The following is a 26,017-nucleotide window of genomic DNA, read 5'->3' on the forward strand; positions in this document are numbered from 1 at the left end:
GGTTTTACCTTTTGGTCTATCATTCATTTTTAACTAGTTTTTGCATATGGAGCAAAGTGTGAGTCAAGGTTCATATTTTGCATATGGATGTCCAATTGTTCCAGTACTGTTTGTTGAAAAGACTGTCCTTTCTCCATTGACCAACCCCCCTATTTTTTTTTTTCAATGTGGCCCTTCAAGGCATTGGTGCCAGCACCCTAGAGCCTTCTCAATGCACAAAAGTCAGTAGCATAGCAGGAATGAATGGCTCTCCTACCTGGTTCCAAAACAGGACTGCTTATGCCCAAACAAAACACAGACTTTTTGGTGAACCAGCTCTTTTAGCTTTTACTTACACCAGCCTCTGCTCTCTCTAGGATTCGGACATGAGTCTCCTAAGAACTGCACCAGGAGACTTCTGACTGTCAAATACAATCCTCGGTCCAGAACTGTCCCTTCAGTGACTCCCATATCTCCCAGGAGGCTCCTCTGCCAGAGAGGTTTTGAATTTTCTACACCCAACTAATCAGGCTCCATCAAACAGAGGGAGATGCCCTGGGAAGACATCAGCTGCCTTTATCTTTCTTGCTGCTTTCACCTGTCAAAGTTGCTGTGCATTTTCATTTTAGCTTGATCATAACCAATGAAGGAGAAAGCACACAGTGCAAAATGTATGAGACTTCTGATAAGACCTAGCTCTTGGCAAATCTTAGAAACTTGATTCAGGCTCAAAACCAGGCCAGGTCCCCTAATTCCTAGTCCTCTGATCTATTTTCTCATAGCGGCCTCTCATACAGGATGATGGAGAGAGTTGGTAGCTCTCTGGGATGCCAGGGAGATGAGGGGGCTCCTTAACTGGCTATGCATTTCAGAGAGCAAGAATGATAACTCTCAGGCAATTCTGAGGGAAAAAGGAGGCTTGTTGTAAAGGTAGCTGAGGTCAGGAGCTGGGGCTGGGCAACTCTTGAGCAGGCCCCCCTCTCCCAGGCTGCCTGGTATTTCTCCTGTGGTGTGTCTCCTTCACTCTATTTGGCAGCCTCATTTGCCTCTTGCTCCTGAGAGGTCCATCACCTGCATTTTCTTGTTCAAATCCTAATGGGAACCATTCTGATTGGCTCAGCTACTTCTCACCCCCATCGTATTAGGTGGAGCCTTTCTCTTGAAGCCCTTCACCAATCACCAGCCAGCCTATAGATGGACTGGATTTAGGTCAGATGCTCAGCTTGAACCAATCAGTGGCTACTCCTGGCCAAGCACTATAGTACTACTGCTTGCTCAAGTAGGGGACTGTGGGTGGGAAGTTACAGCCAGAAGAGGATCTGTGGTGTGGCGGCACCATGAGGGTTGCCAGCGCAAAATGAGGGTTTATCCTCACCTGAAACAGGCGCACACACACCCCGAGCACTCTAACCTGCACTTCTCCCTTCTGAGCTGCCCCAGCCCCAGCCCCAGCCCAACCATTTCCCACATGGCTCCACCCTGAGTTGAAGAGCTCTTTGCTCCACCGAGCAATGCTGTGTCTTCCCTCACTTGAGCTCCTGAAGGATGAGGATTGTGTCTTATTTATCTCTGTGTCCCAGCACCCGGCTCAATATCATAAATTCATAGATCTCAAAGAGGGGAAGGGGCCTGTCCAAGGCTATTTGTGGAAGGAAAGGGAGAGCCAGGGTGGAGCCCAGATCCACATTCAGGCTCCTCTGTGTGCTGCAGTAGGCTCTCTAGCATCTCACTGAGATGAAACTAGGGGAGAGCAGTCCCACTTCTTAGTCTGGTAAAGCCTCTGGCTCTGCCCTGAGACACTGAGACATCCTCCCTTGGGGACGCCAGCCCAGCCATGATGTCTAGGCAGCTCTGAGTCAGTTCTGGGGGTCAACCTCCTGCCCTGCTGGAGTGAGTCTCCAGGGAATGCTCAGAGCAGACCCATAGACCGCATGACCCCCGGTTCTCAAATGCTGTACTCCCATCATGGACCTCATGATCCGAGGGCTGGAGTGGAGGGGTCAGTGGGTGGGCAGGCATGACCCAGCTGCTCCAGCTTAATGAGGCATCTGAGCATCCTAAACCACACACCACAGCAACCCAGGGGACAGCACCTGCGTCTGTAGAGTGGATGTGTGCATAACTCCGTGTGTACGTAGTGTGAGTGGCTGTGTGGGAGTGTGCAAGCCTGACTAAGCATGTTGTGATGTGTATATGCCCACACTTAGCTCTAATCCCCAAGTGCTGTGTGACTTTAGGCATTTCACTTTCCCGCTCTGGACCTCAGTTTCTTCCACACTAAAATGAGAGGAATGGATAGACTCGAAAGCTCCCTCCTCTCCCTCTTCCATCACTGCTCCTAATACCTCCCTCCAGACCCTTTTCCCTATTTTCAGCAGAGCAGCTTTCCCAGCCTCCAAAGCCCCATTGCTGCAGATCCCTGGCCACCAGAGGCCTCATCTTCCACCCCCGGTTCTTACTAAGACCTTCCTATTACAGGAATAGCTCTCTCACTGAGAAGAATTCTGGTACATTCAGCACTACCTTGTACATGTGGATGTGTTTATGTATAATCATCTGTGACTACAAGTATGTCTGTACCTTAGTATGTTTGTGATGGGCAGTTGAAAGGGAGACACAGCAGGGGCCCCCATGGGGAGAATGAGTCCATTGCTTATGTCTTTGTGTCTCTTTTTTCAGACACACAGATAGGCTCCTAAGGGCATAGACCCACATACCGACTCTGTGTACATTCTCACAATATCTATTTGTAGCAAGACTCAGCCAGGTACCACCTCCTCCAGGAACCCTTCCTAGTAGCCCCAGACTGAGCTAACTGCCCCTCTACTGTCTTCTACAACAGGGATCCCCAACCCCCAGGCCACAGACCAGTACCAGTCTGTGGCCTGTTAGGAACTGGGCTGCACAGCAGGAAGTGAGCAGCAGGCAAGCAAGCAGATCGTCAGGCATAAGATTCTCATAGGAGCACCCTGGTACCAAAAAGTTTGGGGACATCTATTCTACAAGGCTTGTGCCCTATGCACTCCTCTCGCAGAGTGTTTATCACATTCTACTGACATTGTCTCTTTTCTCGCCTGTCCCATCTCTATGGTGAAACCCACAGAGGACAGGGACCATGTCTCACTCTCTCAGCATCCCAGCGTCTGGACCATTCAGAGCCTGTGTGGACTGGGCTGGCCTGGCCTCACATGCTCCCAGTAAGATATCCCATCATCAATGGCACACGCCCCTGTGCCCACCACCCCCTTAATACACCCATGGGGCTTTCCTCTTGGGATCACCACTCTGGGACCTTGCTCTCTGGCCCAGGTGAGGCTTGTTTTGCCCTGAAGATGGAGGCAGCCTGGGATACCGGGGAACTGATTCCAACAGCCCAGGGCCTCCACCTCAGGGAGCCTCCCTCCTCTTTTCTGAACTTTCTGGCCCTGGCACGAACCTTGCTGGCGCCCAAGGACTTTTAATATTTTCCGTTCCTGGCTGTTATACAACATTTCACCTCAAAAATGCGTCCTCCCCTTCACCAAAAGGCACGCCTTTCCAGTGAGAGGAACCCAGAGCTGGGTGAGTGGGGGCGACCCACCGTGTTCTGGGCTTGGAAAAACCCCAGCCCACCACTTTAGAGAAAGAGGTGACAGAAGTGTCTTCCCAGCCAAAGGAGATGAGCTTCCAGGGCGGCCTGAGGCCTGCCTCATGGTGTCACGAGAAGCCTGGATCCACGGCAAGCGGGGGGCTGGACGCCTGCTCTGTTCCGTCTAGGACTCCCATACCACTGCTTCCACTTGTCTTCTGACCTCAGCCAAGTGGCTTTACCTCTCCGCGCCCAACGTCTCCGCCTATGCAGTGGGGATGACAACAGTGCCTGTCCCTCACGGTCCTTGTGAAGCTCAAATGCTGCACATTCGGATCACCTGAGGAGCTTTAAAATATGCCTCTGCAGGTGCCCACCCTCAGAGTTGCCAGTTTAATTGGTGTGGCCTGCAGCCTGAATGTGGCATTTTTAAAAGCTCTCAGGTGATCCTCACTCACAGCCATAGCTGAGAATCACTTGCTCTGAGGGGAAAACACTTTCTAAGGGGATTCTTGACAGATGCCAGGTGCTGCTTTGATGAGCGAGGGTACCACACCACCCATTTTCCTGGAAATGTGACCCCACGGATGCCTGAAATCCATTAACAGGAGTGGAGGAAAAAGCACTTCAAAAAGCAGGTGGGAGGTCCTGTAGGTACACTCTGTGACTTCAGAAATTCCAAGCCAGCCCTGCTCACAGACACATGCCTCTGAGCCATCAGCCTTGTCTCAGTCCAGGACCTGCTCAGTCCATAAACCTGATCTGGTGACGCTTCTGCTGGGCAGGCCAGATCCTCCCCAGAGCGACCCAGCCTGGAGAGTAGGACCAGGGGATTGAGGTCGCCCTGCTCCCAGCAACCCCTCGTTGTATGTTGGGATAAAGGGCAGTGGTCACTAGAGAATTAAACAAGGAGAGAGCCAGTTACCCTGTGCCAAGGGAGGAGAGGATGTTTGGGGGCACGGTAGGGACAGCAACATCTGCTTTTCTCATCCTGTGGCAAGAGGACCTACAGGAGGTTCCACAGTCCAGAGGAAGAAAACAGCTGGAGAGCCAAGCACCTCAGGGAAAGATAGTGAAGAGCTACACGGCTTCTCCCAGTGGACATCGTCCACTCCCAGCACCATATACCTGAGTTAGCAGGTCTTGGACAAAGGAGGAAAGAACTGGTTTTCTCCAGGATGGCATGACCCTGCCTGGGGAGCTTCCGCCAAAGTCCAGGCCCCCAGAGGAGGCCAGAGCCCTCATTCTCCCCAGGCCTGAGGTTCTTCAACGGGGCAGAGAGCAGGCCTGGGGACGAGAGCCTCCACAGGAGACTTTGGCCATGGGAAGAAGCGGCTGGTTTTCCTTAGGTGAGCTGTGGTTGAAAACAGGCGCTTGCTGGAGACACTGCTCTTCTGAAATCTGCTCACAGCCCCAGTGTCCCAGGCTCCTGGCCAGAGGGAGGAAAGGAGAGGGAGGGAGATACAAGGAGCAAGTGCGGTCCACCTCAGAAAGCAAGATGGAGGAGGGGACAGCAGGGCTGCCAGACTGGGCCCCACCAGAGGGGAGTCCAGGAAGTGCAGAGGCCACAACCCCCACCTCAGGGAGAGCCTTCTGCCCAGTTTCTTTTTTTTTCAGCGGAGGACACACTGAAAGAAGGGCACATTAAATGTGGGCACAGGGAGAATCTAGGTCCCCTAGGCTGGGCTGTGGCCACTAGAGAAGCACCTAAATCCTCAGCAAGGCTTGGAGAAAACAGCGAAAATGCTGAGCTGAAAATAACTTCAGTCTCAACGTCTGCCTCCACCCCCTGATATCTAAGGTAGAAAATACATAGGCTTTGAAGCCAGAAAAATGACTTAGATGCCGCCTCCACCACAAATTACCTGTATGCACCCATTCATCCTACAAGTATGTTTAGCTTCTACTATGTACCAGGCCCTGAGCTACGTGCTGGGGATACAGACAAAAATGAAGCACAGCCCTGCCTTTGAGGAACTTACGACACAAAGGGGAGATGGAGCCATAAACATATCCCTATAAAACAGTGAGGTCAGTGCATGGGTTAATGTGGCCACTGATCTTTTTCTTTTAAATAAAGCATTTAGTCCATTTACATTTACTAAAATACTGATACATACACATGCACATACATTTATGTATTTATGTGTGTATATATGTATGTATGCATTTCTATCCTAATATTTTGTATTTTCCTCAACCTTTTCTAGATTTCTTTTTCTATTCTTCTTGCTTTCTCATTTTTTCTTATCCCATTTTCCTCCTTTACCAGTTTGCAAATTATGCCTTTTTGTCTATTTTTAGTGGTCACACTAGAAATTTTAACATGCGTATTTTATTCATCTAAGTTGAAATTTAATCAATATCTCTCATTTGTTTTCTTATATAAAACAAGAACCTTAGAGCTAATTCTAATCACCCCTCTCCTAGTTTATATATTACTAATTTTATGTATTTGAATTTTATCTTGTTTTTTTAAGCCCAAAGATGTTGCTATTTTTGTTTATACAATATTTGTTTCAACTTACTCATATATGTACTACTTTCTTTGTTTTATATTCCTTCTTTCATTCCTTTCATCTGGGATCACTTTCTGCCTACTGGTAGCAAATACAGTTTTTGTTCATCTCATCATGTCATAATTTTTCTAGTCTATTTTCACTAGTTTCAGAATTCTTGGTTGATAGTCTCTCAGCACATTGAAAATATAATTCCACTGTCTTTCAACTTTTAAGAAATCAGCCAGTTTAGTCTAATTATCACTACTTTGAGAACAATCTGGCCTTAAAACCTTTTCTGTCTTTGGTATTCTGTATTTTCACTATCGATGTATCTACTTTGAGATTTCTTATTTATTTATTTATTTTTGAGGGGGATTTACTGAGATTCTTGGATGTATGAATTGATGGATTTCTGGATGAGTCTCAGCCACCAACTCAAATATTACTTCTGTCCCATAATTTCTCCTCTCCTTCTGGAACGTCTGTTTATATGTATCTTGGACCTTCTCATTCTATCCTCCATGTCTTATAATTACTCTCTCATCTTTTCCATCTTATTTCTTTTTATTTATATTTTAAAGAATTTCTTCAGGACTATTTTCTAGTTCAAATTTTATTGTATCTGATTTAGTCAATTATGTCTAATCTTCTATCAAACTTAACAATTGAATTTATAGATTTAGTTATGATATCTTAAATTTCTAGAGGGACGTTCTATTTATCGTTCAAACATACTTGATCATTCTTCAGAGTCTCTTGTTCCCTGCTCAAATTTTCAAGCTTTTCTTTTACTCTTTCAGGATTTTAAACATAGTTATTTTATATTATTTGTCTGATAATGACAACGTCTAAAGTCTATCTAGATTTGTTTCCACTGTGTTTTTTTTCCCACTGAATGTTTTGTGGTTTTCAACTAGGAGCTACCAATTTTTTTTGGGGGGGGGGGGACTTAATCTGTGGGAATTCTTGAGGCTTAGGGTAAAGGTGGGATTTTCCAGGAGACTAGGTATTTGATTTGCCAGATGATTATGGCATTACTAGATTGGGACCACTTTATTTTTATTTTTATTTTTTTATTTCCTTTTTTTAAAAAATTAAGTTTATTGGGATAACATTGGTTAATACAATTATATAATTTTCAGATGTACATAATTTAACATCTGTATATTGTATTGTGTGTTTAGCACCCAAAGTCCAGTTTCCTTAAGCTACCATATATTTGATCCCCTTTACCCACTTCACCTTCCCCCTACCCTCCTATATTTGACCCCCTTTACCCCATCTACCTCCTCCCTTCTCCCCCACCCCCTACCCTCTGGTAACCACTAGTCTATAGTGCATTGAGACCACTTTAAATGAATGTTTGACTTACATATTTCGGATCACCTAAGTAGTGTGAATTTGGGTTTCACATCCACATAGGTATGGCTTCTGTTAATGAAATTGCAGAGGATGTTTTATTTTCTCCTGAGAATAAGGAAATAAGGTAGGCATTTTTTTCACTCTGTTGGGAGGTGGTGGTGCTTATGTTCTAGTTCATTTGTTCACTGAAGTACTAATCTTATGTAGGGAAGGTTTTATTAGCCTTCCCACCTTAGAGGGGCCCTGAGTTCCTATGAGTAGTATGCTGGAACTGGCTCTAACCAGCTCAGAAAAACCAAATATCCAGGAATTTTGCATGCCAAATTTTAATACCGTTTATAGCTTGAAATTGGCCATGGTGTAGTATTTACACCATGGAAATCAGCAAACACTAAAAATAGGGTGCTTTGCTTTGTTGGAGAGCCAATTACTAGCACACCACTGGTTTCTCTCAGATAACTCCCCCAGCCCCCATAGAACCATAAATATTCAAGTTCAAGTTTACTGAGTTAAAAAATAAAAACGCTAGTTCCAGTTGCGCAAGTTCTGGAGGACTGCTATTGTGCTTATAATTAACAATATTGTACTGTAGACTTAACAATTTATTGAGGGTAGATCTCATATGTTTTTTATAAATATATAAATAAATAAAATAAAAATGTTCTCGAGACAAAAGTTGGTTTTGTTGCTTAGCATACCTCTCTGAATTCTTGAATATTTTGGCCTGAGCATTCCTCACTTTCTTGCCAGCTCATCAGTGCATTTTTAAAAGATTTCTTTTCTTTTATCCAGAACTGTTTTCAAAACGAAGCTTATTTAAGGTACCTACTCCACCTTATTACCAAAAAACAAAGTGTCCTCAGTTTCTGAACCTAGAAATTGCGAGCGTTGGACTAGATTAGTAGTTCTTGACACTTTTGGGACATAGACCTTTTAAGAATCTGATAAAAATTAGAATCTGGAAAACTCTTCCACAAGAAAATACACATACACACAGAGAAAATGTATGTTCTTGCTACCCTGAAACCACACCAAAGTTTAGGACACCTGATGACATTTATGCTCTCTGAAGTTCCTGCCAGAGCTAACTTTTGATGGCCTCGCCATGTTCTCTGCCCAGAGAGGAGTTTCCACAAATCTCTCCCTTGGGTGGGTATGAGGAGTACAGACCTATGAATTTCTGAACCAGGGCTTCCAGGATCTCTAGGACCTCTTGGAGAAAGAGAAACAGAGTTGTCAACTAAAACTTGCACAGAGCTAAAGCACAGGCAATATTCCATTAACCAGACCTCTTTACTTTTATTCATTAAGTATTTATTGGACTCTGTTCCAGCTATCTACTGTTACATAACAAATCATACTGAAACTTAGCGGCTTATATAATAATAATTATTATTTATTTTAATCTCTCACAGTTCTAGGAGTAACTGGGCTCAGCTAGGTAATTTTTGCTCAGGGTCTCTCATATGGTTGTAGTCAAATAGCAGTTGCGGCTGGAATCATTTCAAAGCCTTCCTCAGTGTGTGTCTGGCAGTTGATGCTGGCTGTGTGCTAGGTTTTCAGTGGGGTTTTTGGCTGAAACACCTACATGTGGCCTCTCTTTGTAGCCTGGGCATCCTCAGAGCATGGCATCTGGGCTCTGAAAGGGAACAACCCAAAAGAGAGGTCAGGAAGAAGATATATTACCTTTTATGGGCCAGATTGCATCATTTCTACCACATTCTGTTAACTAGAGGCAAGTCATTAGACCAAGCCCATATTTAAAGGGAGGTCAATTAAACTCTATTGATGGGAAGACATGTTTTTACAGACATGTTTTAAAACCACCACATACCCATTCTGCGTGCCAAACACTGGGTCAGAGTGGTGAGTCATATGAACTCTAACCTTATAGTACTTATAGTACTTAGTCCAGTTGTGGAGATAAACAGTAATAAAATACTATTACAAATATATACACAATTATAAACTTTGATAGTGCTGTGGAAGATGAGGAAAGGGAACCATGAGAAATTATATTACACATTTGTATGACCTAGACAAGGGACCCAAGGAAGAATTCCCTTAAGAGACATCTGGATTGAGAGCTGAAGCCTTAGTGGATGCTAATTGTGAAGTGGGTTAAAGAAGAGCCTTCTAGGCAGAGAGAACCACAGGCCATGGCCCTAGGGCAGGAGAAAAGGTTGCCTTAAAGGCAAGCGGCCTGTGTACCTGGAGGCAGATAGCAGAGGAGGGAGGTGTGAGATAAGGCTGCAGATTCGAGCTGGGGCCAGGGCCCCAGACTTGATAAGCCAGGTAAGGATATTGGTCTTTGGCCTAAAAGCTGTGGGAAGCTGTTGAAGGGTCAGTCATTGGAGAGTGATATGAACAGATTTGCATTCTAAAGATCACTTTGGATGTTGTGTAGATGGTCCTTGCCAGATGCTGAATCAGGACTGAAAGGGCTGGGGAATTCCTGTCTGCAGTACTTCCCCTCTCTCAGAGACTCTCTCCCACACACATGGTCAAGCCAGCAGCAGCCCGGGTCCTATACCTCCAGGCTGGGCTCCTGCAACCTACACCTGACTACCTCAATCCTTCTTCCCAGTTACGGGAAGCCCTATCATCTCTCATTACTTAATTAATCACTCCTTTAGTCTGTCAGTCAGCTAGTATATGGGTCGAATTGTGGTCCCCAATTAGGATGCCCATATCATAATATCCAGAACCTGGAAATGTGACCTTATTTGATTAAAAAAAAAAAATGTACTTAAGGATCTTGGGATGAGGAGATCTCCTGAAGTATCTAGGTGGACCCTAAATCCTATGACAAATGTCTTTTTAAGGGTGAGGCAGAGGGAGATTTGACAAGGACAGAAGAGTAGGAAATAATGTGACCATGGACACAAAGATTGGAGTGATGTGGCTATGAGTCAAGGAATGCCAATAGCTGCCAGAACCTGGGAGAGTCAAGGAGCAGATTGTCCCCTAGAGTGTGGCCCTCCCTGCTCACACCTTGATTTCAGCCCAGTGATCTGATTTTGAACTTCTGGCCTCCAGAACTATGAAAGAATAAATTTCTGTCTGTCTTAAGCCACCCAGTTTGTGGTAATTTGTTATAGCAGCTACAGGAAATTAATACATTTAGGCACTTCTCCAGTTGTTCCTTCCCAATAAGCTTTACTGGCTCCTTCAGGGGACCTCTAAGTGATGGAATACCCCAGGCTCATTTCTCAAACCGCTTCTTTGCCTATTCTCTCTCCCTATGTGATCTCACCCTTTCATTTGGCTTTAAAATGCCATTGATTTTCAAATATTCTCCAAAGTTTGTCTTCACCCAGACCTTTTCATGGAGTCCAGACATCCCCAGACACTCAGAGCTCACATTGGAAATGTAGAAGCCATCCTAGACTTCTCCATTTCCCTCATGCCTTATATACAAACTACTAGCAAGCCTGATTGTTTTAGATCTCAAAATATTTCTCAAATCTCTCTACCTGCCTGCATTTCTACTGTCACCACGGCCACCAGCATCTTTCACCCAGATGACTTTGCCAGCCTCCTAATGACTCCAAGCTTCTGTTCTTACCCACCACCCTTGCACAGTCTCTTATCACAGGAGCCAGAGTGAGATTTTGAAAAATTAGATCAGGTTTTAGTTTTGAACAAATTTATTGAGATATAGTTAACACACAATTAACTGCACACTAAAGTATACAATCAGATAAGTTTTGACATATGTTTTCTGAATTGTTTATACTATTTTACCTTCCCACTTGGTATGGTTAATCTTTTAATTTCACCTTTTCTAGTGGACGTGTAGTAGTGTCTCACTGAGTTTTAATTTACGTTTCTCTGATAACCAAGGAGCATCTTTTCATGTGCTTATTTTTCATTTGCATATCTTCTTTGGAGAGGTATCTGTTCAAACTTTTTGCTCATCCTTTTAAAATTTCATTTTTATCTTCTTATTGATGCGCGTATACTTTTAAGATATATTTTCAATACAAATTCTTTCTTTATATATTCGAAAGTTTTTTTGAAAAATGTGTATATATTCTAGATATGAATCTTTTGTTGGATATATGTTTTGCAAATATTTCCTCCCACTGGTGACTGTCTTTTTATTTTCTTAATAGTATCTGAGAAAGTGAGTTTTAAATTTAAAAAGTCAAGTTGTCAACTTTTTATTATTAGCACTTTCTGTGTCATTTCTAAGAACTCTTTGCCCAACCCAAGGTTAAAAGATTTTTTTCTATGTTTTCTTCTAGAAGTTTTATAGTTTTTGCTCTTACATCTAGGTATGTGATCCATTTTGGATTAATTTTTGTGTATCGTGTGAAATAAGGGCAAATGTTTGGGTTTCCCCCCCACACACACACACACACAGATATCCAATCTTTTCAGCACCATTTGTTGAAAAGCTTATCTCTTCCCCAAAGATACCTTGGCACCTTGTCAAAAATCAATTGGCAATATGTATGTACTCCTATTTCTAAAATGTATCCTCTGTTCCATTGATCTGTACGCTTATCTTTACATTGATACCACATTGTCTTGATTACAGTAGCTTTATAATAAGTCCTGAAATCAAGTCTTTTAAAAACTGTTTTGGCTATCCAAGGTCCTCTACATTTCCATATACATTTTAGAATCAGCTAACTGATTTCTACCCCCCAAAAAGGCCTGCTGAGATTTTGATTGGAAGTATCTTGAATCTATATATCAGTTTGGGGATAATTGCCATCTTGAAAATATCACATTTTCTGATCCACGAACATAGTACTCTCTCCATTTATTTAGGCCTTCTTTAATTTCTCTTAGCACTATTTTGTAGTTCTTAGTGTACAAATCTCACACAGCTTTTGTTAGATCTATCCCTAAGTATTATTTCTTCTTCTTCTTCTCCTTCTTCTCCTTCTTCTCCTTCTTCTCCTTCTTCTCCTTCTTCTCCTTCTTCTTCTTCTTCTTCTTATTATTATTATATTACTTTTTTTTTTTTTTTTAAGGCAAGGCAACCCTTAGTTGACCTCAGAAATTGCAAGGACTTTGTCGGGTTACAATCCCTTACTTTTTTATTTTTTATGCCTATAGCACCTGGTCTTCCTAGGTGGTCTCCCATCCAAGTACTAACTTGCTTAGCTTTCGAGATCAAATGGGATCGAGCTTATTCAGGGTGTCATGGCCATAAATAGTATTTCATATTATTAACAGTATTGTGAATGGAATTGTTTTTATAATGCCAGTTTCCAAGCACTGCTCATATATAATTGATTTTCAAATCAATTTCATACAATTGATTTGATCCTTGAACAATGGAGGGATTAAGGTTACCAACCCCTGCTCCAACCGTATAGTTAAAAATCCTCAACTTAAGTCATCCCTCTATATACACGGATTCCCAGCCATGGATCAAATATATGGTCAATCTTGAATTACATGGGTTTGAACCGTGCAAGTCCACTTATACGTGGTTAAATCCTTTCTTCCTTAAATGTTACTTTTAATTCACCAGTGAAGGCATCCGGGCCTGGGGTTTTCTTTATGGAAAGATTTTAAACTATAAATTCAATTTATTTAGTAAATATAGGGCTATTCAGGTTATCTATTTCTTCTTACTGTGTGTCACACATTTGCTTAAAGCCCTCAGAGTTTTCCCCTCATACCTACCTAAACCCTTACTATGGCTTACAAGGCCCTGTCTGGTCTGCTGTTGCCCACGTCTCCAACCTCATCTACATGCCACCTTCTCCTTGCTCACTATGTCCCAGTCACACTGGTCTTCTGGTTATTCCAAGATCATGCCACACTCTTCCCCAACTCGAGGCCTTGGCATTGCTTTTCTCTCTATCTGGGAAGTTTTTCCACAGACGTTTGCATGGGTTTTTTGTTTTGTTTTTGTTTGTTTGTTTGTTTGTTTGTTTTCTTTTCTCATTCTCATCCCCCAGGTCTCAGATTATGTGTCAAGGAGGTCTTCCCTGTCCACTAAATCCAAGGGAGGGCCTGCTGGGTACTCTTTCCCACAGAATCCTGTTTACTTCCTTCATAATATGTAATCACACTGTTATTGTTTCATTTGCTATTGTCAGCTCCCTAAGAGCAGGGATCTTGGCTATCTTGTTCATTGCTTTATCCCCTGCACCCAGCATATGACCTGGCACAAATGAGATGTTCCATTACCATTCTTTTGAATAAGTGACTAAATTAGTGGATTGGCTTATTAGTCAGTCAGGCTGCATATGAAACAGGCAGTGAGTCTTCTGTGAGCCTGCCGGTCAGTCTGAGATTTTCAGTCAGCCTGGAGTAGATCAGGCAGGAATTGAGTGGTCTGGTCACTCTGTAGGGTGGGTCTGTGTGACTGATGAGTCTACTATGAAGTCAGCTCAGGATTCTGGGGTACACAAAGAAGTAAAGGCTGAGGTCCACCCCCAAGAAGCTTCTGGTCCACCTGTCTACCTGGAGGCTCACTACACCCCACTGCCAAGTCAAGAGGTGAAGTAGGGGTGGTACAGAGTGCATAGAGGGAGGCTGCAGTGTCTGGCCAAGCCTCTGACAGCTGTTCCTCAGCAACTCTGCTGCAGTGCTTTCAAACCCCATAAAAGTCTCACCTGGTGACTTCAGTGCTCAGGAAGAGCCTGTGCAGGAGACACAGAGAGTGCTTTGTGGCTTCTTCCCCACCCCACCTCCCTCCCAATCTCCCCTGACCTGGGTCCTCTGCTCATGGAAACTCCTCCACTGGTCCTGGCCCCACCCCCCAACCCCCCACCCCCCAGGTTACAGGCTGTGGTGCACATAGCCACTGCCCGCTCTGCATGGGAACAGGACATGGGCCTGTACCTTCAGAGGCTACTCCTTTCAAATGCGTCTATCCTAGGTTCCTCTCTCCACAGACATGAGGTGACTTTGCATGAGAGCTGGCAACTTCACAGTTAACCCCAAGCTTCCCCAGGAACATCTTCTGCTATGGGGTCATGGATGTGGCTAGAGTCCCATCACAGATGAATACGTGTAGGAGGGTGTCAGAGTCTCTTGGGTGGGAAGCAGCTATTCACAATAACTAGGCAGCAGCCCCAGGCTGCCGGCAATCGCTGAGCCTCTGTCCTACTCACTGACAAACTCCATGACCAGGAGGCCCTGCTCTGGTGACATCATCTTCCTTGCACACTGCTGAGGGAAATGAGCTCAGGGAGGCCATCAGAAGCAGTCTGTTTACTTACAGAGACCCTGGCCGTCAGCAGCTCTTTGACCAGACATTCTCTGTTCTAGCCAGCATGAAGCAGAAATTTCCTTAAACACATTATTTTGGCCTCAACCCTCCACTTGCTCCTTGCTTTTAATTTTTTTTTCAAGAGGAAAATTCCCAGTTCTGGCCCCAAATAGAGCAGCCCAAAGATGGTGGGGAGAGATCACAATGACCCCCAAAAGGGCCTTTTGTAGGTTAAGTTGCTCCTACCTCCCAAGTAATCTTTGGAGCTGGGAGATCATCAACCAATTCTCAGTCACCCAGTGAGGGTTTGGGGGGTCAGGGTCAAAGGAATGGTCAGCATGACCTGAAGGCAGACCCTCTACTGCCTTGCTAAGGGCCTCAGCCATCTGAACTCATATGTCCCAACTCAGCAAGCCTGGTTAGGCCCTTGATCCCTCCCTTATTCCCTCTGGATCAGAGATATTTCAGGACAGCCCAAGAGCTGCCAGTATTTTTAGGCTCCAGGAGATTCCCAAGATGGTTACCCCCACCAGCATCCCCACCAGCCCCGGCTAAGAGGTGATATCACTGGCCCTCCCCCACTCTCTTCATGTTGTTCCTGCTGGAACTCAGCCATTCTACAGGCCTTGAGGGGATAGGTGGCATGGAGCTCTCCTCAGTCTCTCTGGTGCTCCAGGATCCTAAGGCCACCTGTGCCAGGAGCAGAGCAGTGCATTCTCAGGAAGAGCAATTATGGGAGACATGTGCCCTCCGCCTAGCTGGATCGGCCCACTATTGGGGCTGGTCAGACAGGCCCAGCCTCAGGCCTTACCTGACCCAGCTCTGTCTGGTGTCCTGATCCTACTCAGCTCAGCACCCTGTGCCACCAGGGAGGGGCTCAGGGGCAGAACCAGGTCAGAGGAGGGCATTGAACCTGTTTCATTATTCTTTTACATAAGCTGAGAAAATGTCAAGGGTCTATGTCAGAGAATGGGGTAGAGGGAGTAGCTCATACACAGATCTGAGTTGGCAGCTTCTTAGAAGGCATTGAAAAAACGTCCAGATTTTCTCATCAACTGTCCTAACCTCCCACCCTCATCCAACATAGGGCCGAAACTCCCTAAACATGTGGTTCCAATGATTTCAATTAGTCAACGTGTCTACTGAATCCAGAATTTGTAAGGTATGAAAGTTGGAAACATCCTAGATAAGGACAGAAGCTAATATTTGTTGAACATCTGTGAGTCTGGCATGGTGCTCAACACTTTACACACATTATCTTATTTAATCCTCACAACTCTGAGGGAGACTAAGTAACTCTAAAGGAGACACAGCTCGTCTATGGCAGAGCTTGGATTCAAACCCAGTTCTGTCTGAACCCAGAGCTTCTACAATTAGGCATCCCTCAATTTGACTTCTAGAAAGTAGTCAACTCAGGAACTCAATCATACTCGTTCTGGAAACCAAGTAAAGCCTATAAATTAAAGACATGGTAATCTAGCCCCTCTATCTTACAGATGAAGAAACTAAGGCCAGATCACAGAGTGAGTCTAAAGTGAGCACAGAACAGTGGCTCAGACTCAGATCAGTGCCCCAGCCTGCCTCATAGTCCTAAGTTAACTGAGATGAAGGAATGGTGAGAAAAAGGCTGTGGGCTCTGCCCTCTAAAAGATCAGGCAAAGATGAACAGAGAAAAACACACATAGACACATATAGATACCCACACAGGCAGACATGCGGAAACATGGATACACAAGCAAAGATACATATGCAATCACTTATATCCGCGCATTGTATTGTTCTCAACTTTTTACTTGCTGTGGTTCCTTTCCAGATTTCAAGTTTCATGAAGAAACAGGCAAGAAGGGCCCTTAACCTGGGCCCACCCTTTAGATGGCCACACTCCATACTATACAGTGAGAAGTCTCTGGTACCAATGGAATGGGCTTACCAGGAGCCCACACCCTCCTCTTTGATTACAAATCAGGTACATGGGACCCCATTATTTCCCACTTGGAGCCAATTGGGCAGACTTTGCCAATGGTGTGTGCACCCCTAGGCCCAAAGGTTGGCCAAAGGGAAGCTGTTTGTGTGTTATATGTATGTAGTTTGGACACGTGTATGGGTAACACATGTATGCAAAGCTCTTCAAGGTATGTGACAGAGAAAGGATGAAGAAAAAGAGTCTGGGGCCACTTGCTCTGTATTGCTAAGTTTCAGCACAGGCCTCAGAGGAGGTGGGAATTCAAAATCAAACCCAGCCCTCTGGGTTATTAGGGATTGGATATTTTCCTTAGCAGTTTGTTGTGACTGACAAATAATATTTAAATATTTATACATAAAAATGTAAGCCTTCGTTTATACTTTTGCCCTGGATCTTGCAAATGTTAGGAGCTGCCCTGGACACCTCTCTAAATTTCCAGTGTGGGCCCAATGTGGGAGCCAGTTACAGAGCGAGCATTTTAAAGATGCTTGTTAGTAAATGGTTTATGAATGAATCAATCAATGAGTGAATGAATGCTTCTGCACAAATGTAAATAGACAGGCATACATGCTTTCAGGGACTCACCAACATATTACTAATAAATATATGCCCATGCTCCCAGAGACACACATGCTTAAACTTATAGCTAGAAAGACAGGTACATGTTTACACCAAATAAACGAATTGCTCACATGCATACTCCCATGACACATGTAGGCAGATGTAGACCCATTCATCTATATAAAGACACACAGGCCCACACTTCCCTTGAAGATACCCACACACAAGAGTTGGCCCAGATGTGAACATAAACATATACAGGTGAACACATAATACACACTTTCTTACCAAGGAACCTAGCTCCAACCGGAAATGCAGCTGCTTACATATACAAACATGGAACGGTCACACAAATCTACACTGATACATGCAGCTAGAGAAAGACAAAGCTGGAGGCCCGAGACAGACTGAGAATGAAACACCTGTCCACAGAGACCCCAGGGCCGCCATGGGCTCCTACACTGTCTGCCTCCCTCCCACTCCCAGGCTGTCTCCAGCCAGAGGAGCTCCTAGAGGAATTCCTTTTGCAGACTGGCCAGAGAAAGGCTGTTCTCTCCTCCCCCGCAGTCGGCAGACCAGAGTCCTAGGGCAGAGAAGCAGTCCTAGGGTGTGAGTTGGGGGGCTCCCCCTTACCAAGCACTCTGCCCTCTGTCCCTGGCCACCTCCCACGCTCTGGCCAAGCCCAGACTGGGCACTGGTCTCTGGACAGCGTAAAATCCCACTCTGGTCCTGCTGCCCCAGCTCTACTCCTGACAGAATGATTTAGGAGCTGGTGAATAGCACTTTTCCAGAACACTTGCTTCCTCAGGAAACTGTTCGGCCTCAAGCCTGATCTCCAAAACAGGCGTAGGATGAAAACACCTCTGCTATTCTGCAAAAACATGGGCCACCCCTCTCACTCAGAGCCCCTAACGTCATTCTAGCCACAGTATCTACAGGCTCCCAAAGCAATGGATAGCAGTGAAAGGCTGGGGTCTAGCCCTGTTATTAACTGCTGACTCAGGGTGTCCACATTTATAAAATGAGCCTTTTGGGTGTGATAACTTCAGATCTAGCTAGAATGATATAGGAGAGTCTCGAATTCTCCAGGCAGCCCCTGGGCAAGGGTGAAGGGCTTGACCCCAGGGACAGTGGCATGGTGTGGGCCTCCTCTTAAGTCAGAGTCATTATTACAGAGCTTTCATCAGCAATAGCTTGAGGCTGAGATGCCTGGCACTGAGCGAAATGGGGAATCAGGGGAAGGAATGTCCTATTCGGTCTGGAGACAGACAGTGACCTCTTCTCTCCCTTCCACCCATTTAACATGTTCCCCTGGCCTCTGCTGGAGGTGGACAGAGGGCTGCAGCCCCACCCAGCTGGGCAGAGAGACAGGAATGCTGCTCGGCACAGCTGGCTGGACAGGGGAGACTGTTTATTCTCTGACGTCGGGAACATCTCAGACAATCAGGGGGATTTGGCTGCTGGCAGCTGCTGGATGTGAGGTCTTGAAGAAGTCAATTTAATCAGAGCAGGCCGATGGCCCAAGCTCCAAGCAGGCAGCTGGGGCGCCAGTGGGAGACCACCCCTTCCCGCCCCACATTCAGTACCATTTGCACCTCTGAGCTTACCTCCTGGGTTTGCCGGTGATAGGGCTGGAAAGGTGACTAGAGCTGAGCCTAGAGCTTTTGTTAATAGTGTGGACATCAAGGGAGACTTCCCATGGTCCCACTCCCAGCATCCCAGATGCCCCTTGCTTATGGCACATGGCAGGGCTAACAGCCTTAGCCTGCAAAGGGAGCTTGTTGTGCATCCCCTGGGCCTGGTGTTGCCCATTCCAGCCTCCCTACACAAGCAGCCCCTCTAGCTGTGGCCTTGCACTTGCCTGCCTTTCTTATTAATCCAGCTCTAGAGTCAGCATCAGCGCTGCCTCTTACAGGCCTTTTTGCTTTGGGCAAGTCACTTCTTCAACCCTGTTTCTTCTCTGGTAAAATAAAGATTACAGTATCTACCTTACAAGGATATTGTGAGAATCAAATAATTCTTCAATATGCCCATTACGTAGGAGGCACTTGATAAATGGTAGTGCTTTTCTCCCTCAATCTTTCCAGTGGTGCAGACCCGACCTCTGGTCTTCCTGAGAGCCAAGCCCCTCCAGTGTAGCTTATAACCCTCACTTTAGTCACATCTACCCATTGCTGCTCACAGATCTCAGAGTACCCTGAGGTTCCCTAGTCTGAAAGCCTTTACAGAAGAGTCCAAGTTAACTTAAGGAGACATCTTGATGCTGAGGCCACAGAGGCCCCAGAACATGGTAGTTTGTGGGTTGCCCATTTCTCATTCTGCCCAGGTGTGTGGGTGCTTTGTGGGGATAGTTAGGGTCAGGACAAACTTCATCAATCTTGATTAACTCATTTGAAATTCGTATCTATATTTAACAAAGGGTTTACACCAAAAATAATGAAGTTACACAGTGGCAAAAGGTATCAGTTAAAGACTCCTCCCCACTTTCTTCCCTGCAAAATCCAAATGAAACTCTGTTAAAATTGGTCACAAAAGTGACAAGTCTGGCTTTAGGCATTAACTGGATACAGTACTCAAACAACATCATCAGGACTCAGTTTCTCTTCCTCTCTTGGCTCTGTTTTCCATACTATTGGTGTCAATCTGAGGCTTCGCATGGAAACAAGACAGCAGCAACACAGGCAGCCTCCCATATTGAGGACCAGGGAGACTGCAAGCACCTCTTTCCCAGCAGCTCTAGCAAAAATCTCTTTGTAGACCTGATTGGGTCATGTGCAAATGTCTAAACCAATTACTTAGGTGAGAGGGTAATGTAACTTGCCGATTGGCTGGGGACCTGAGCCACCGCTCCATCCCCTAGTGTGTGGGTAGAAGGGAGTGGAGCAGCGGCTCAGGGCCCCCAGCCAATCGGCAAGTTTTACCAAGATCTAATGAGAGTGGAAAAGAGGTTGGTTCCCTAGAGGGAAGCTGGGGTATGTATGGTACCAGGAGGGTGAATGAACTGTGGGCAAAAAAACAACACATGTAATCCAAAGGAAATCAGTGGTCAAAGAACTAAGAAGACAAATAATTTTCAAGCACTCTCAAACCTCAAAATATAGCTGATGCTCTGGTTTTAAATCCCTATAGACTTCTGATAGGCACTGTGTTACAGGCCCATTTTGGATAGCCTGTACTTGCTTAAGGACTGTAAAACTACATCTTTAAACCGGCCTGCAATCCATACTTTCTGGAATTCAGATGGGCCTTGTCTTCTTCCTGCCCCACTGCGGGGGCAGTTTGACTGAACTGAATATTGCCAGGGGTAGAAAGGGCTGTCAGCACCACATGCTGTTTTCCCTGGGGTCTTCCTTTGGCCAAATAGGTATCTGGAGTTTGATTCCAGCCTTCCTTTTCTCCCACCATCCCCTCACATGGTCAAAGATCCTCTCAACCTTGAATCCCCAGTGGTTTCTTTCTCAATGCTCCCCCCAACTCATTACTAACACCTGTTCTTAGGAAAGGCTTTGTCATCATTTACATGAGTATATAAAAAAGCATCTTGTCAATAGTTTAACCTCTTCTAGGACCACTTGCATCTTAAGTCTGAGCCCTTTCGGTGAAACAAAAGGCCCTATTTGTTCTGCCCATTCTCCATTACGCACAAAGATACTTCTGGTGACAGAAAGCAAAGGGGACTCCCTGAAATCAAGCAACAGATGTCTATAACCTTCTCTGAAACCTTCGTCCACACGCATTGCCTTGCCAAGGCATTTTTTCTCAAGTCTAACTTCGATCCCCTTTGCTGATATTCATTCATTACCTCCTATGGCAAAGAAGCCTCTTGCACCATTTCATCCATTTAGTCACTCAACAAACTTTTCTTGCAGTTGAATTTTAATGCAGGAAATATCTTCACCAGATTTTTAACACCAAGCAAAGCCTAGTCCAATTGCTGGTATACAGTAGGTATTCAATAAATGCTGCTTCCCCTTCTCAGGGCTGCACTATATGGACCCTGCAGTGGAACACTAAAAATTTTTTAAAAACCCTTTCCAGGTGGACAAGAGTGCTAGCAGGAGGAGGTTTCTATTTAGCTTCAGAATGTCATGATTTGGATGCTCCTAATGTTAGGTTGGAGATGCATGCAAAGGAGAGGGGCTTATTCTAACCAGATCAGGGCTGGGGGCAGCCCAGGACACTGTCTCCATGGTGCTCAGACCCAGACAGTTTGGAAACAAATAGAAACCCATCCAGGGGAAAGAGACTGACAAAAGCAAAAACAAACAAAGGCCAAGAGATGGAAAACTCAGGAGGTGGGGCAGGGTGGAGATGAGGAGAATGGTGAGAGATGGGTGGGGGCTGTGGAGGGGACTTAGGGAGGGTCATGGTTCTGGGTGTGTGTCTGTGAGTCTAACTGAATCCAGTCCCACCCCCCACCCAAGAATCACCCTGGCAACAGGGAGGGTGAGTGCTGCAGATTCCAAGCCAACAAAAACCTCCTGGGCTTAGCAGCAAGAATGGGCTCAGATGCATGGAGGCATGTTCTAAAGAAAAATATCTGAATTGGGCGCTTTAAATCACAAACGCCCCATCTACTCCTCGTTTGGTAGGCAATTAGTGTTTAATGAAATGAATTAATCAAAAACAACCGCAAACCACATCCCTACTCCACGTCTCTCTCACATACAGATGTACACTTATCCAAAAGCCCACAGAATAAAACCTTTCTCTCTGTGGTGGAAATTGACAATTCACAGGATTCTTTGCACTTCCCAGGTACCTTACCCGTGGTACCTGTGCCACCCCTCCCAAAGCTGTCTCCCCTGACGGTGACACTAGTGACAGAGGGCTGATGGCATTGCTTTCACAAGACCAAGGCAGCTAGGGCTCCAATGTGAGGTGTTTCAACTGAACCAACTGCTCTCCTCTGCAATCAGCTGTCTGGTGAAGCTCTTGGCCCAGTGGGAGTTTGTTAGCAAGGACACTACTTCTTCCTCCTCTATGAAAAAGTATCTGCAGCATGAGCCTCTAGAACTCTTAAAACCCAAATTTGCCTTTTCCTGGAGCTGGCTGGTCTGAGGGATCTGCCTTAAGTGCAGATACCTCTCCATTCCCAAGTAGCCAGAGATCTCACCCTATGCCCCGTTATCCTAGTCCAGGGCTGATTCATCCATTAGGCATTGTAGGCATGGTGCCTAAGACCCATATTATGAAAATGTTTCAATTTCTTTTACATTCAGAAGGGGGGGGGGAATGAGTTTTTCAGTGGAAAAAAATGTTTTAGTAATATATGTATCTTTATATTGACCATCATATATATTTTTTTTTATTGAGGAAGGAGCCCGTGAAGGCAAAAGTGCCCAGGGCCCACGAAAGTCATAATGTGGCCCTGCCCTAGTCTTTCAACCTGCCCATTCCAACCCTCTAGACTCCAGGGATTTCCTTCCCCAAATCAAAATGCACCTGTCCAATGGCCCCCACTAGCCTGGGAGCTCCTAGAGAGAGAACCATTCTTCACTCGTCCTTATGTCCCTAAAATCTCACTGTCTGTCTCAGTCACACCAGGTATCACCTTACCCTCTTTTTAGGGTGGGGAGGGGGCAAAAACCTCAGGAATAAAGGGCTAGGTTATAAATAAATACTGTATGAGAACTCCCGGAAAACAATCACATTTCACATTTGTGCAGTCGGACTTTGTCCATACCCCTAACACTGAACTTCACTGAAAAATGTTCCCACCAAGTTTACCAGTGATCTCCAACTCAGTCAATCCAATAGATAGCTCTCAGGTATCATCTTGACTGCTCAGCAGCATTTGACACTGCTCGTCAAGCCCTCCTTTTTGGCTTCTGACTCATTGTTGTCTTGGTTTCCTCCCATTTCCCTGCACATTCCTGCTGTCTCCTTTGCATGCTCATCCCTTCTGCTGAGCCATTAAGAAAATGATGTTGAGGATGATGATGATCGCAGCTGAAACATATCAGCTATTTGCTCTGTGCTGGGCACTACTTTATCGGTTCTTTTAAACCCCAAAATAATCCTAAATCCATTCTCCAACCATCAGCCAGAGCGACTTTTCTGAACGCCAAATCTGATCATATCATTTCCCCAGCCCACAGCTTGTAAGGTCTTTAATGATCTGGCCCCTGCTTACCACTCCTGCCCCATTTCTCACCACAGCCTCTTCCTATGACCCTCCTTTTAGCTTCTCCATTAAGAATTCTAGGTCTTTGCATGTTCTGTTTCCACAGTCTGAAACACTCTTCTACCACCTCTTAGCCTAATACTGATGGCTCTTTCAGATTTCAGTTGAATATTACCTTTTCTGGGAGCCTGGGAGGCTATTTAGCACAGTGATATAAGACCAATACTGAAACCAGTCTGCCAGGTTCAACTTCCAGCTATTCCACTTCCTGGCCAGCTAACCTTAGGCAAGCTATTTAAACTCTCTGTGACTTCAATTTCTTATCTGTCATGAGGATTAAAGAAATCGGTACCATATATACAATGGAATATTACTCAGCCATAAGAAGAGATGAAATACTGCCATTTGCGACAACATGGAAGGACCTCGAGATAACTATGCGAAGTGAAATAAGCCAGACAAAAAATTGAAAATCACATGATATCATTTATATGTGGGACATAAACCTAAAAGCAATACATGAACAGGACGAACGAACAGAGACTCATGACAGAGACTCATGGACGTGGACAATAGACTAGTGGTTACCAGAAGGGAGAGGGGAGGAGGGAGGTAGATGGGGTAAAGGGGGTCAAACATGTGGTGACAGAAAGAAATCTAACTGTGGGAGGTGAACACACAGTATAAATATATACATGCCTTACTGTTAAAGTGTATGGCTGAAACATTGGGTTTCATTAACCAATGTCACCATAAAAAATATTAAATAAAAATTTTAAAAAATAAAAAGAAATAAGTACCTGTAAGGCGCCTAGCAGTGCTACACGTGTCACTTCCATTCTTCCGGGCCAAGTTAAAAGTCTTTGCTAAGTATTTTCCAAAACTCCTTTATAATAATACCATATAATGCCAACCTCACTCCTGAGAATGTTCATCCATGTGCCCACCTTGCCAGACTGTCAGCTCAGTAAGGACGGGGGCATCTTGATCTTGGTCCCAGCCTATTTCTGGTACCTTGCACGCACTAGGCACTCATATTTGATATATCATGACTAGAAATCTAACACCTACTAGATAACCTGGTGATATATGCTTTCCAGCAAACAGCCACCTCAAACAAGGAAAGCAAAAGATAAGATTTTTATAAAAGGGCATACATGGCAGACTCATGTGGAGGCTGAAAAGTCAAAGGTGACCCGGTAATTAGGAAAATATCTTTATTATTTTTTAAATGTTCCAATACTCAGTGTAAGAACCATGATAGCGGCTGTTTCACAACTTCACAAATTACAGAAAAATGACTTTCCTCCTTCTTTACAGAAATCTCTCCTCCCCGCATCCCCAATTCAAACAGGGATCCATTATGGCTGAAACGGGGCAGGAAGGAGGCACGAACTGCAGCTCTCTGGGCAGCCAGAGGCTTTTCCTGCGCATGTAAAGCCCAGGCTGAGTCCCAAAGACCTGCAACCCCTCTGTGGGAGACTTAGTCTATGCACATCTGTGGCACACCAAGACAGGCCTCTGTCTCAAAGGCCAGACGTGACAGAATGCCTACAGTGTGGCACTTGTGGCTGGCAGGCCACAATCAAGGCAGCTTCGTGAGAACGAGATCAGGAGGCAGGCCTGTAGCTATAATTAGCAGCTGGTAATTTTTAGAAAAAGACAACTCAACTTGCTCATTGTTAAGTTTGTAATTTCTAATCATATCTCCAACTCCTTTCTCATTTATGGTCGGGCACGGGGGTTACAGCTGTAGCAGAAGGTTGTTTGTTGATTTGGGAAAACTGAAAATGTTTTGTACTCACAGACAAAGGCCGATGGAATTCAAAAACGATCCCACCGATTTTTATGAGAACATGACTGTTCCTCTTGAGTGTCTCAAGTCAAAACAAGGCAACCGCCTAGTGATTTATCGTCCCCACTACACATTTTCCGCCTTCCAGAAGGCATCAGAGAAAGGGCCAGCGTCTGCCAGGAGTGATTGTAAACACACCACTGACAGCGTAGACACTTTGTTTTTAAATGCAGTAGGACTTTTTCCTTTGGCCCTGACGGAAAAGCCAACTCCCTAGGACAGTTTAGGAAGGAGCAGACAAAACCTATGAGTGAGGGACCAGTGGTCCCTGTTGGCCAGAACATGGCTAGGAGCATCATCAAAGGCAAGCGATACATTTATGGCATATGAAAATTGTCCTGTGGTCCCCGACTGGCCCCCAGGCTCTACCTGGCTGGACATGGAGCACGGGAGGTACAGAACAAGTTGTCATAAGGCACATGGTTGAGGTGGCCCCCACACCAGGCCCAGAAAAATTATCTCTTCACACGATTCCAAAAGTGCTGGAAAGCTGAGGAGTTGATGACACTCACTATGAGCAGCAGCAGCAGATACAGGGATATCATGACGGTAAACCAATGGCTGGAAAACCAGGACAGCTGGCTGGAAGCCCTGCTTAAGGGGGAAAAAAGAATGATGTTGGCCAAAAGAGAAAAACATTTTTTTGAAGTGTATGCAAGATCTTCTGGCTCAAAGAAAATGCAATGATGAATTTCATCCTCTGAGTAAACCATGAAATGAAGCTTCGTGCATTCTCCTTTGCTCAAGAAATCTGAGGCTCTTTGCCCTGGCACCGACATGCCTTTCACCAGAACATGTTCTAAATGTACAAAGACAGCTATGCAATGAGCTCATCCTGATTTTCCCTTTCATAGCTGCTCCTCTTGAACCTTCCATACTCTGTCTTTTCTTAAGCAGGACTTTAGTATCTAGAAG

At 45.1% G+C, this 26,017-nt stretch overlaps 1 protein-coding gene across 5 annotated transcripts in view; it reads right to left on the reverse strand.

Annotated features, from left to right (window-relative positions):
• Positions 1-8,803: 8,803 nt before the first annotated feature.
• Positions 8,804-26,017, reverse strand: part of PARP16 (poly(ADP-ribose) polymerase family member 16) — a 35,427-nt gene continuing 18,213 nt past the window's right edge. For 2 of the 5 annotated variants that reach the window (XM_016141040.2, XM_016141036.2), the window contains exon 6: positions 24,451-25,696. In XM_016141040.2, the coding sequence (XP_015996526.1) occupies positions 25,558-25,696 (139 nt within the window). In that variant the 3' untranslated portion in view covers positions 24,451-25,557. Of the gene's footprint in view, positions 9,050-24,450; positions 25,697-26,017 lie in introns of those variants that run through there. The other 3 variants (XM_016141039.2, XM_016141038.2, XM_016141037.2) reach the window with 3 other exon arrangements.

The sequence above is a fragment of the Rousettus aegyptiacus genome, unplaced genomic scaffold (genome assembly GCF_014176215.1).
Source record: "Rousettus aegyptiacus isolate mRouAeg1 unplaced genomic scaffold, mRouAeg1.p scaffold_m13_p_3, whole genome shotgun sequence".
Lineage (NCBI taxonomy): Eukaryota > Metazoa > Chordata > Mammalia > Chiroptera > Pteropodidae > Rousettus > Rousettus aegyptiacus.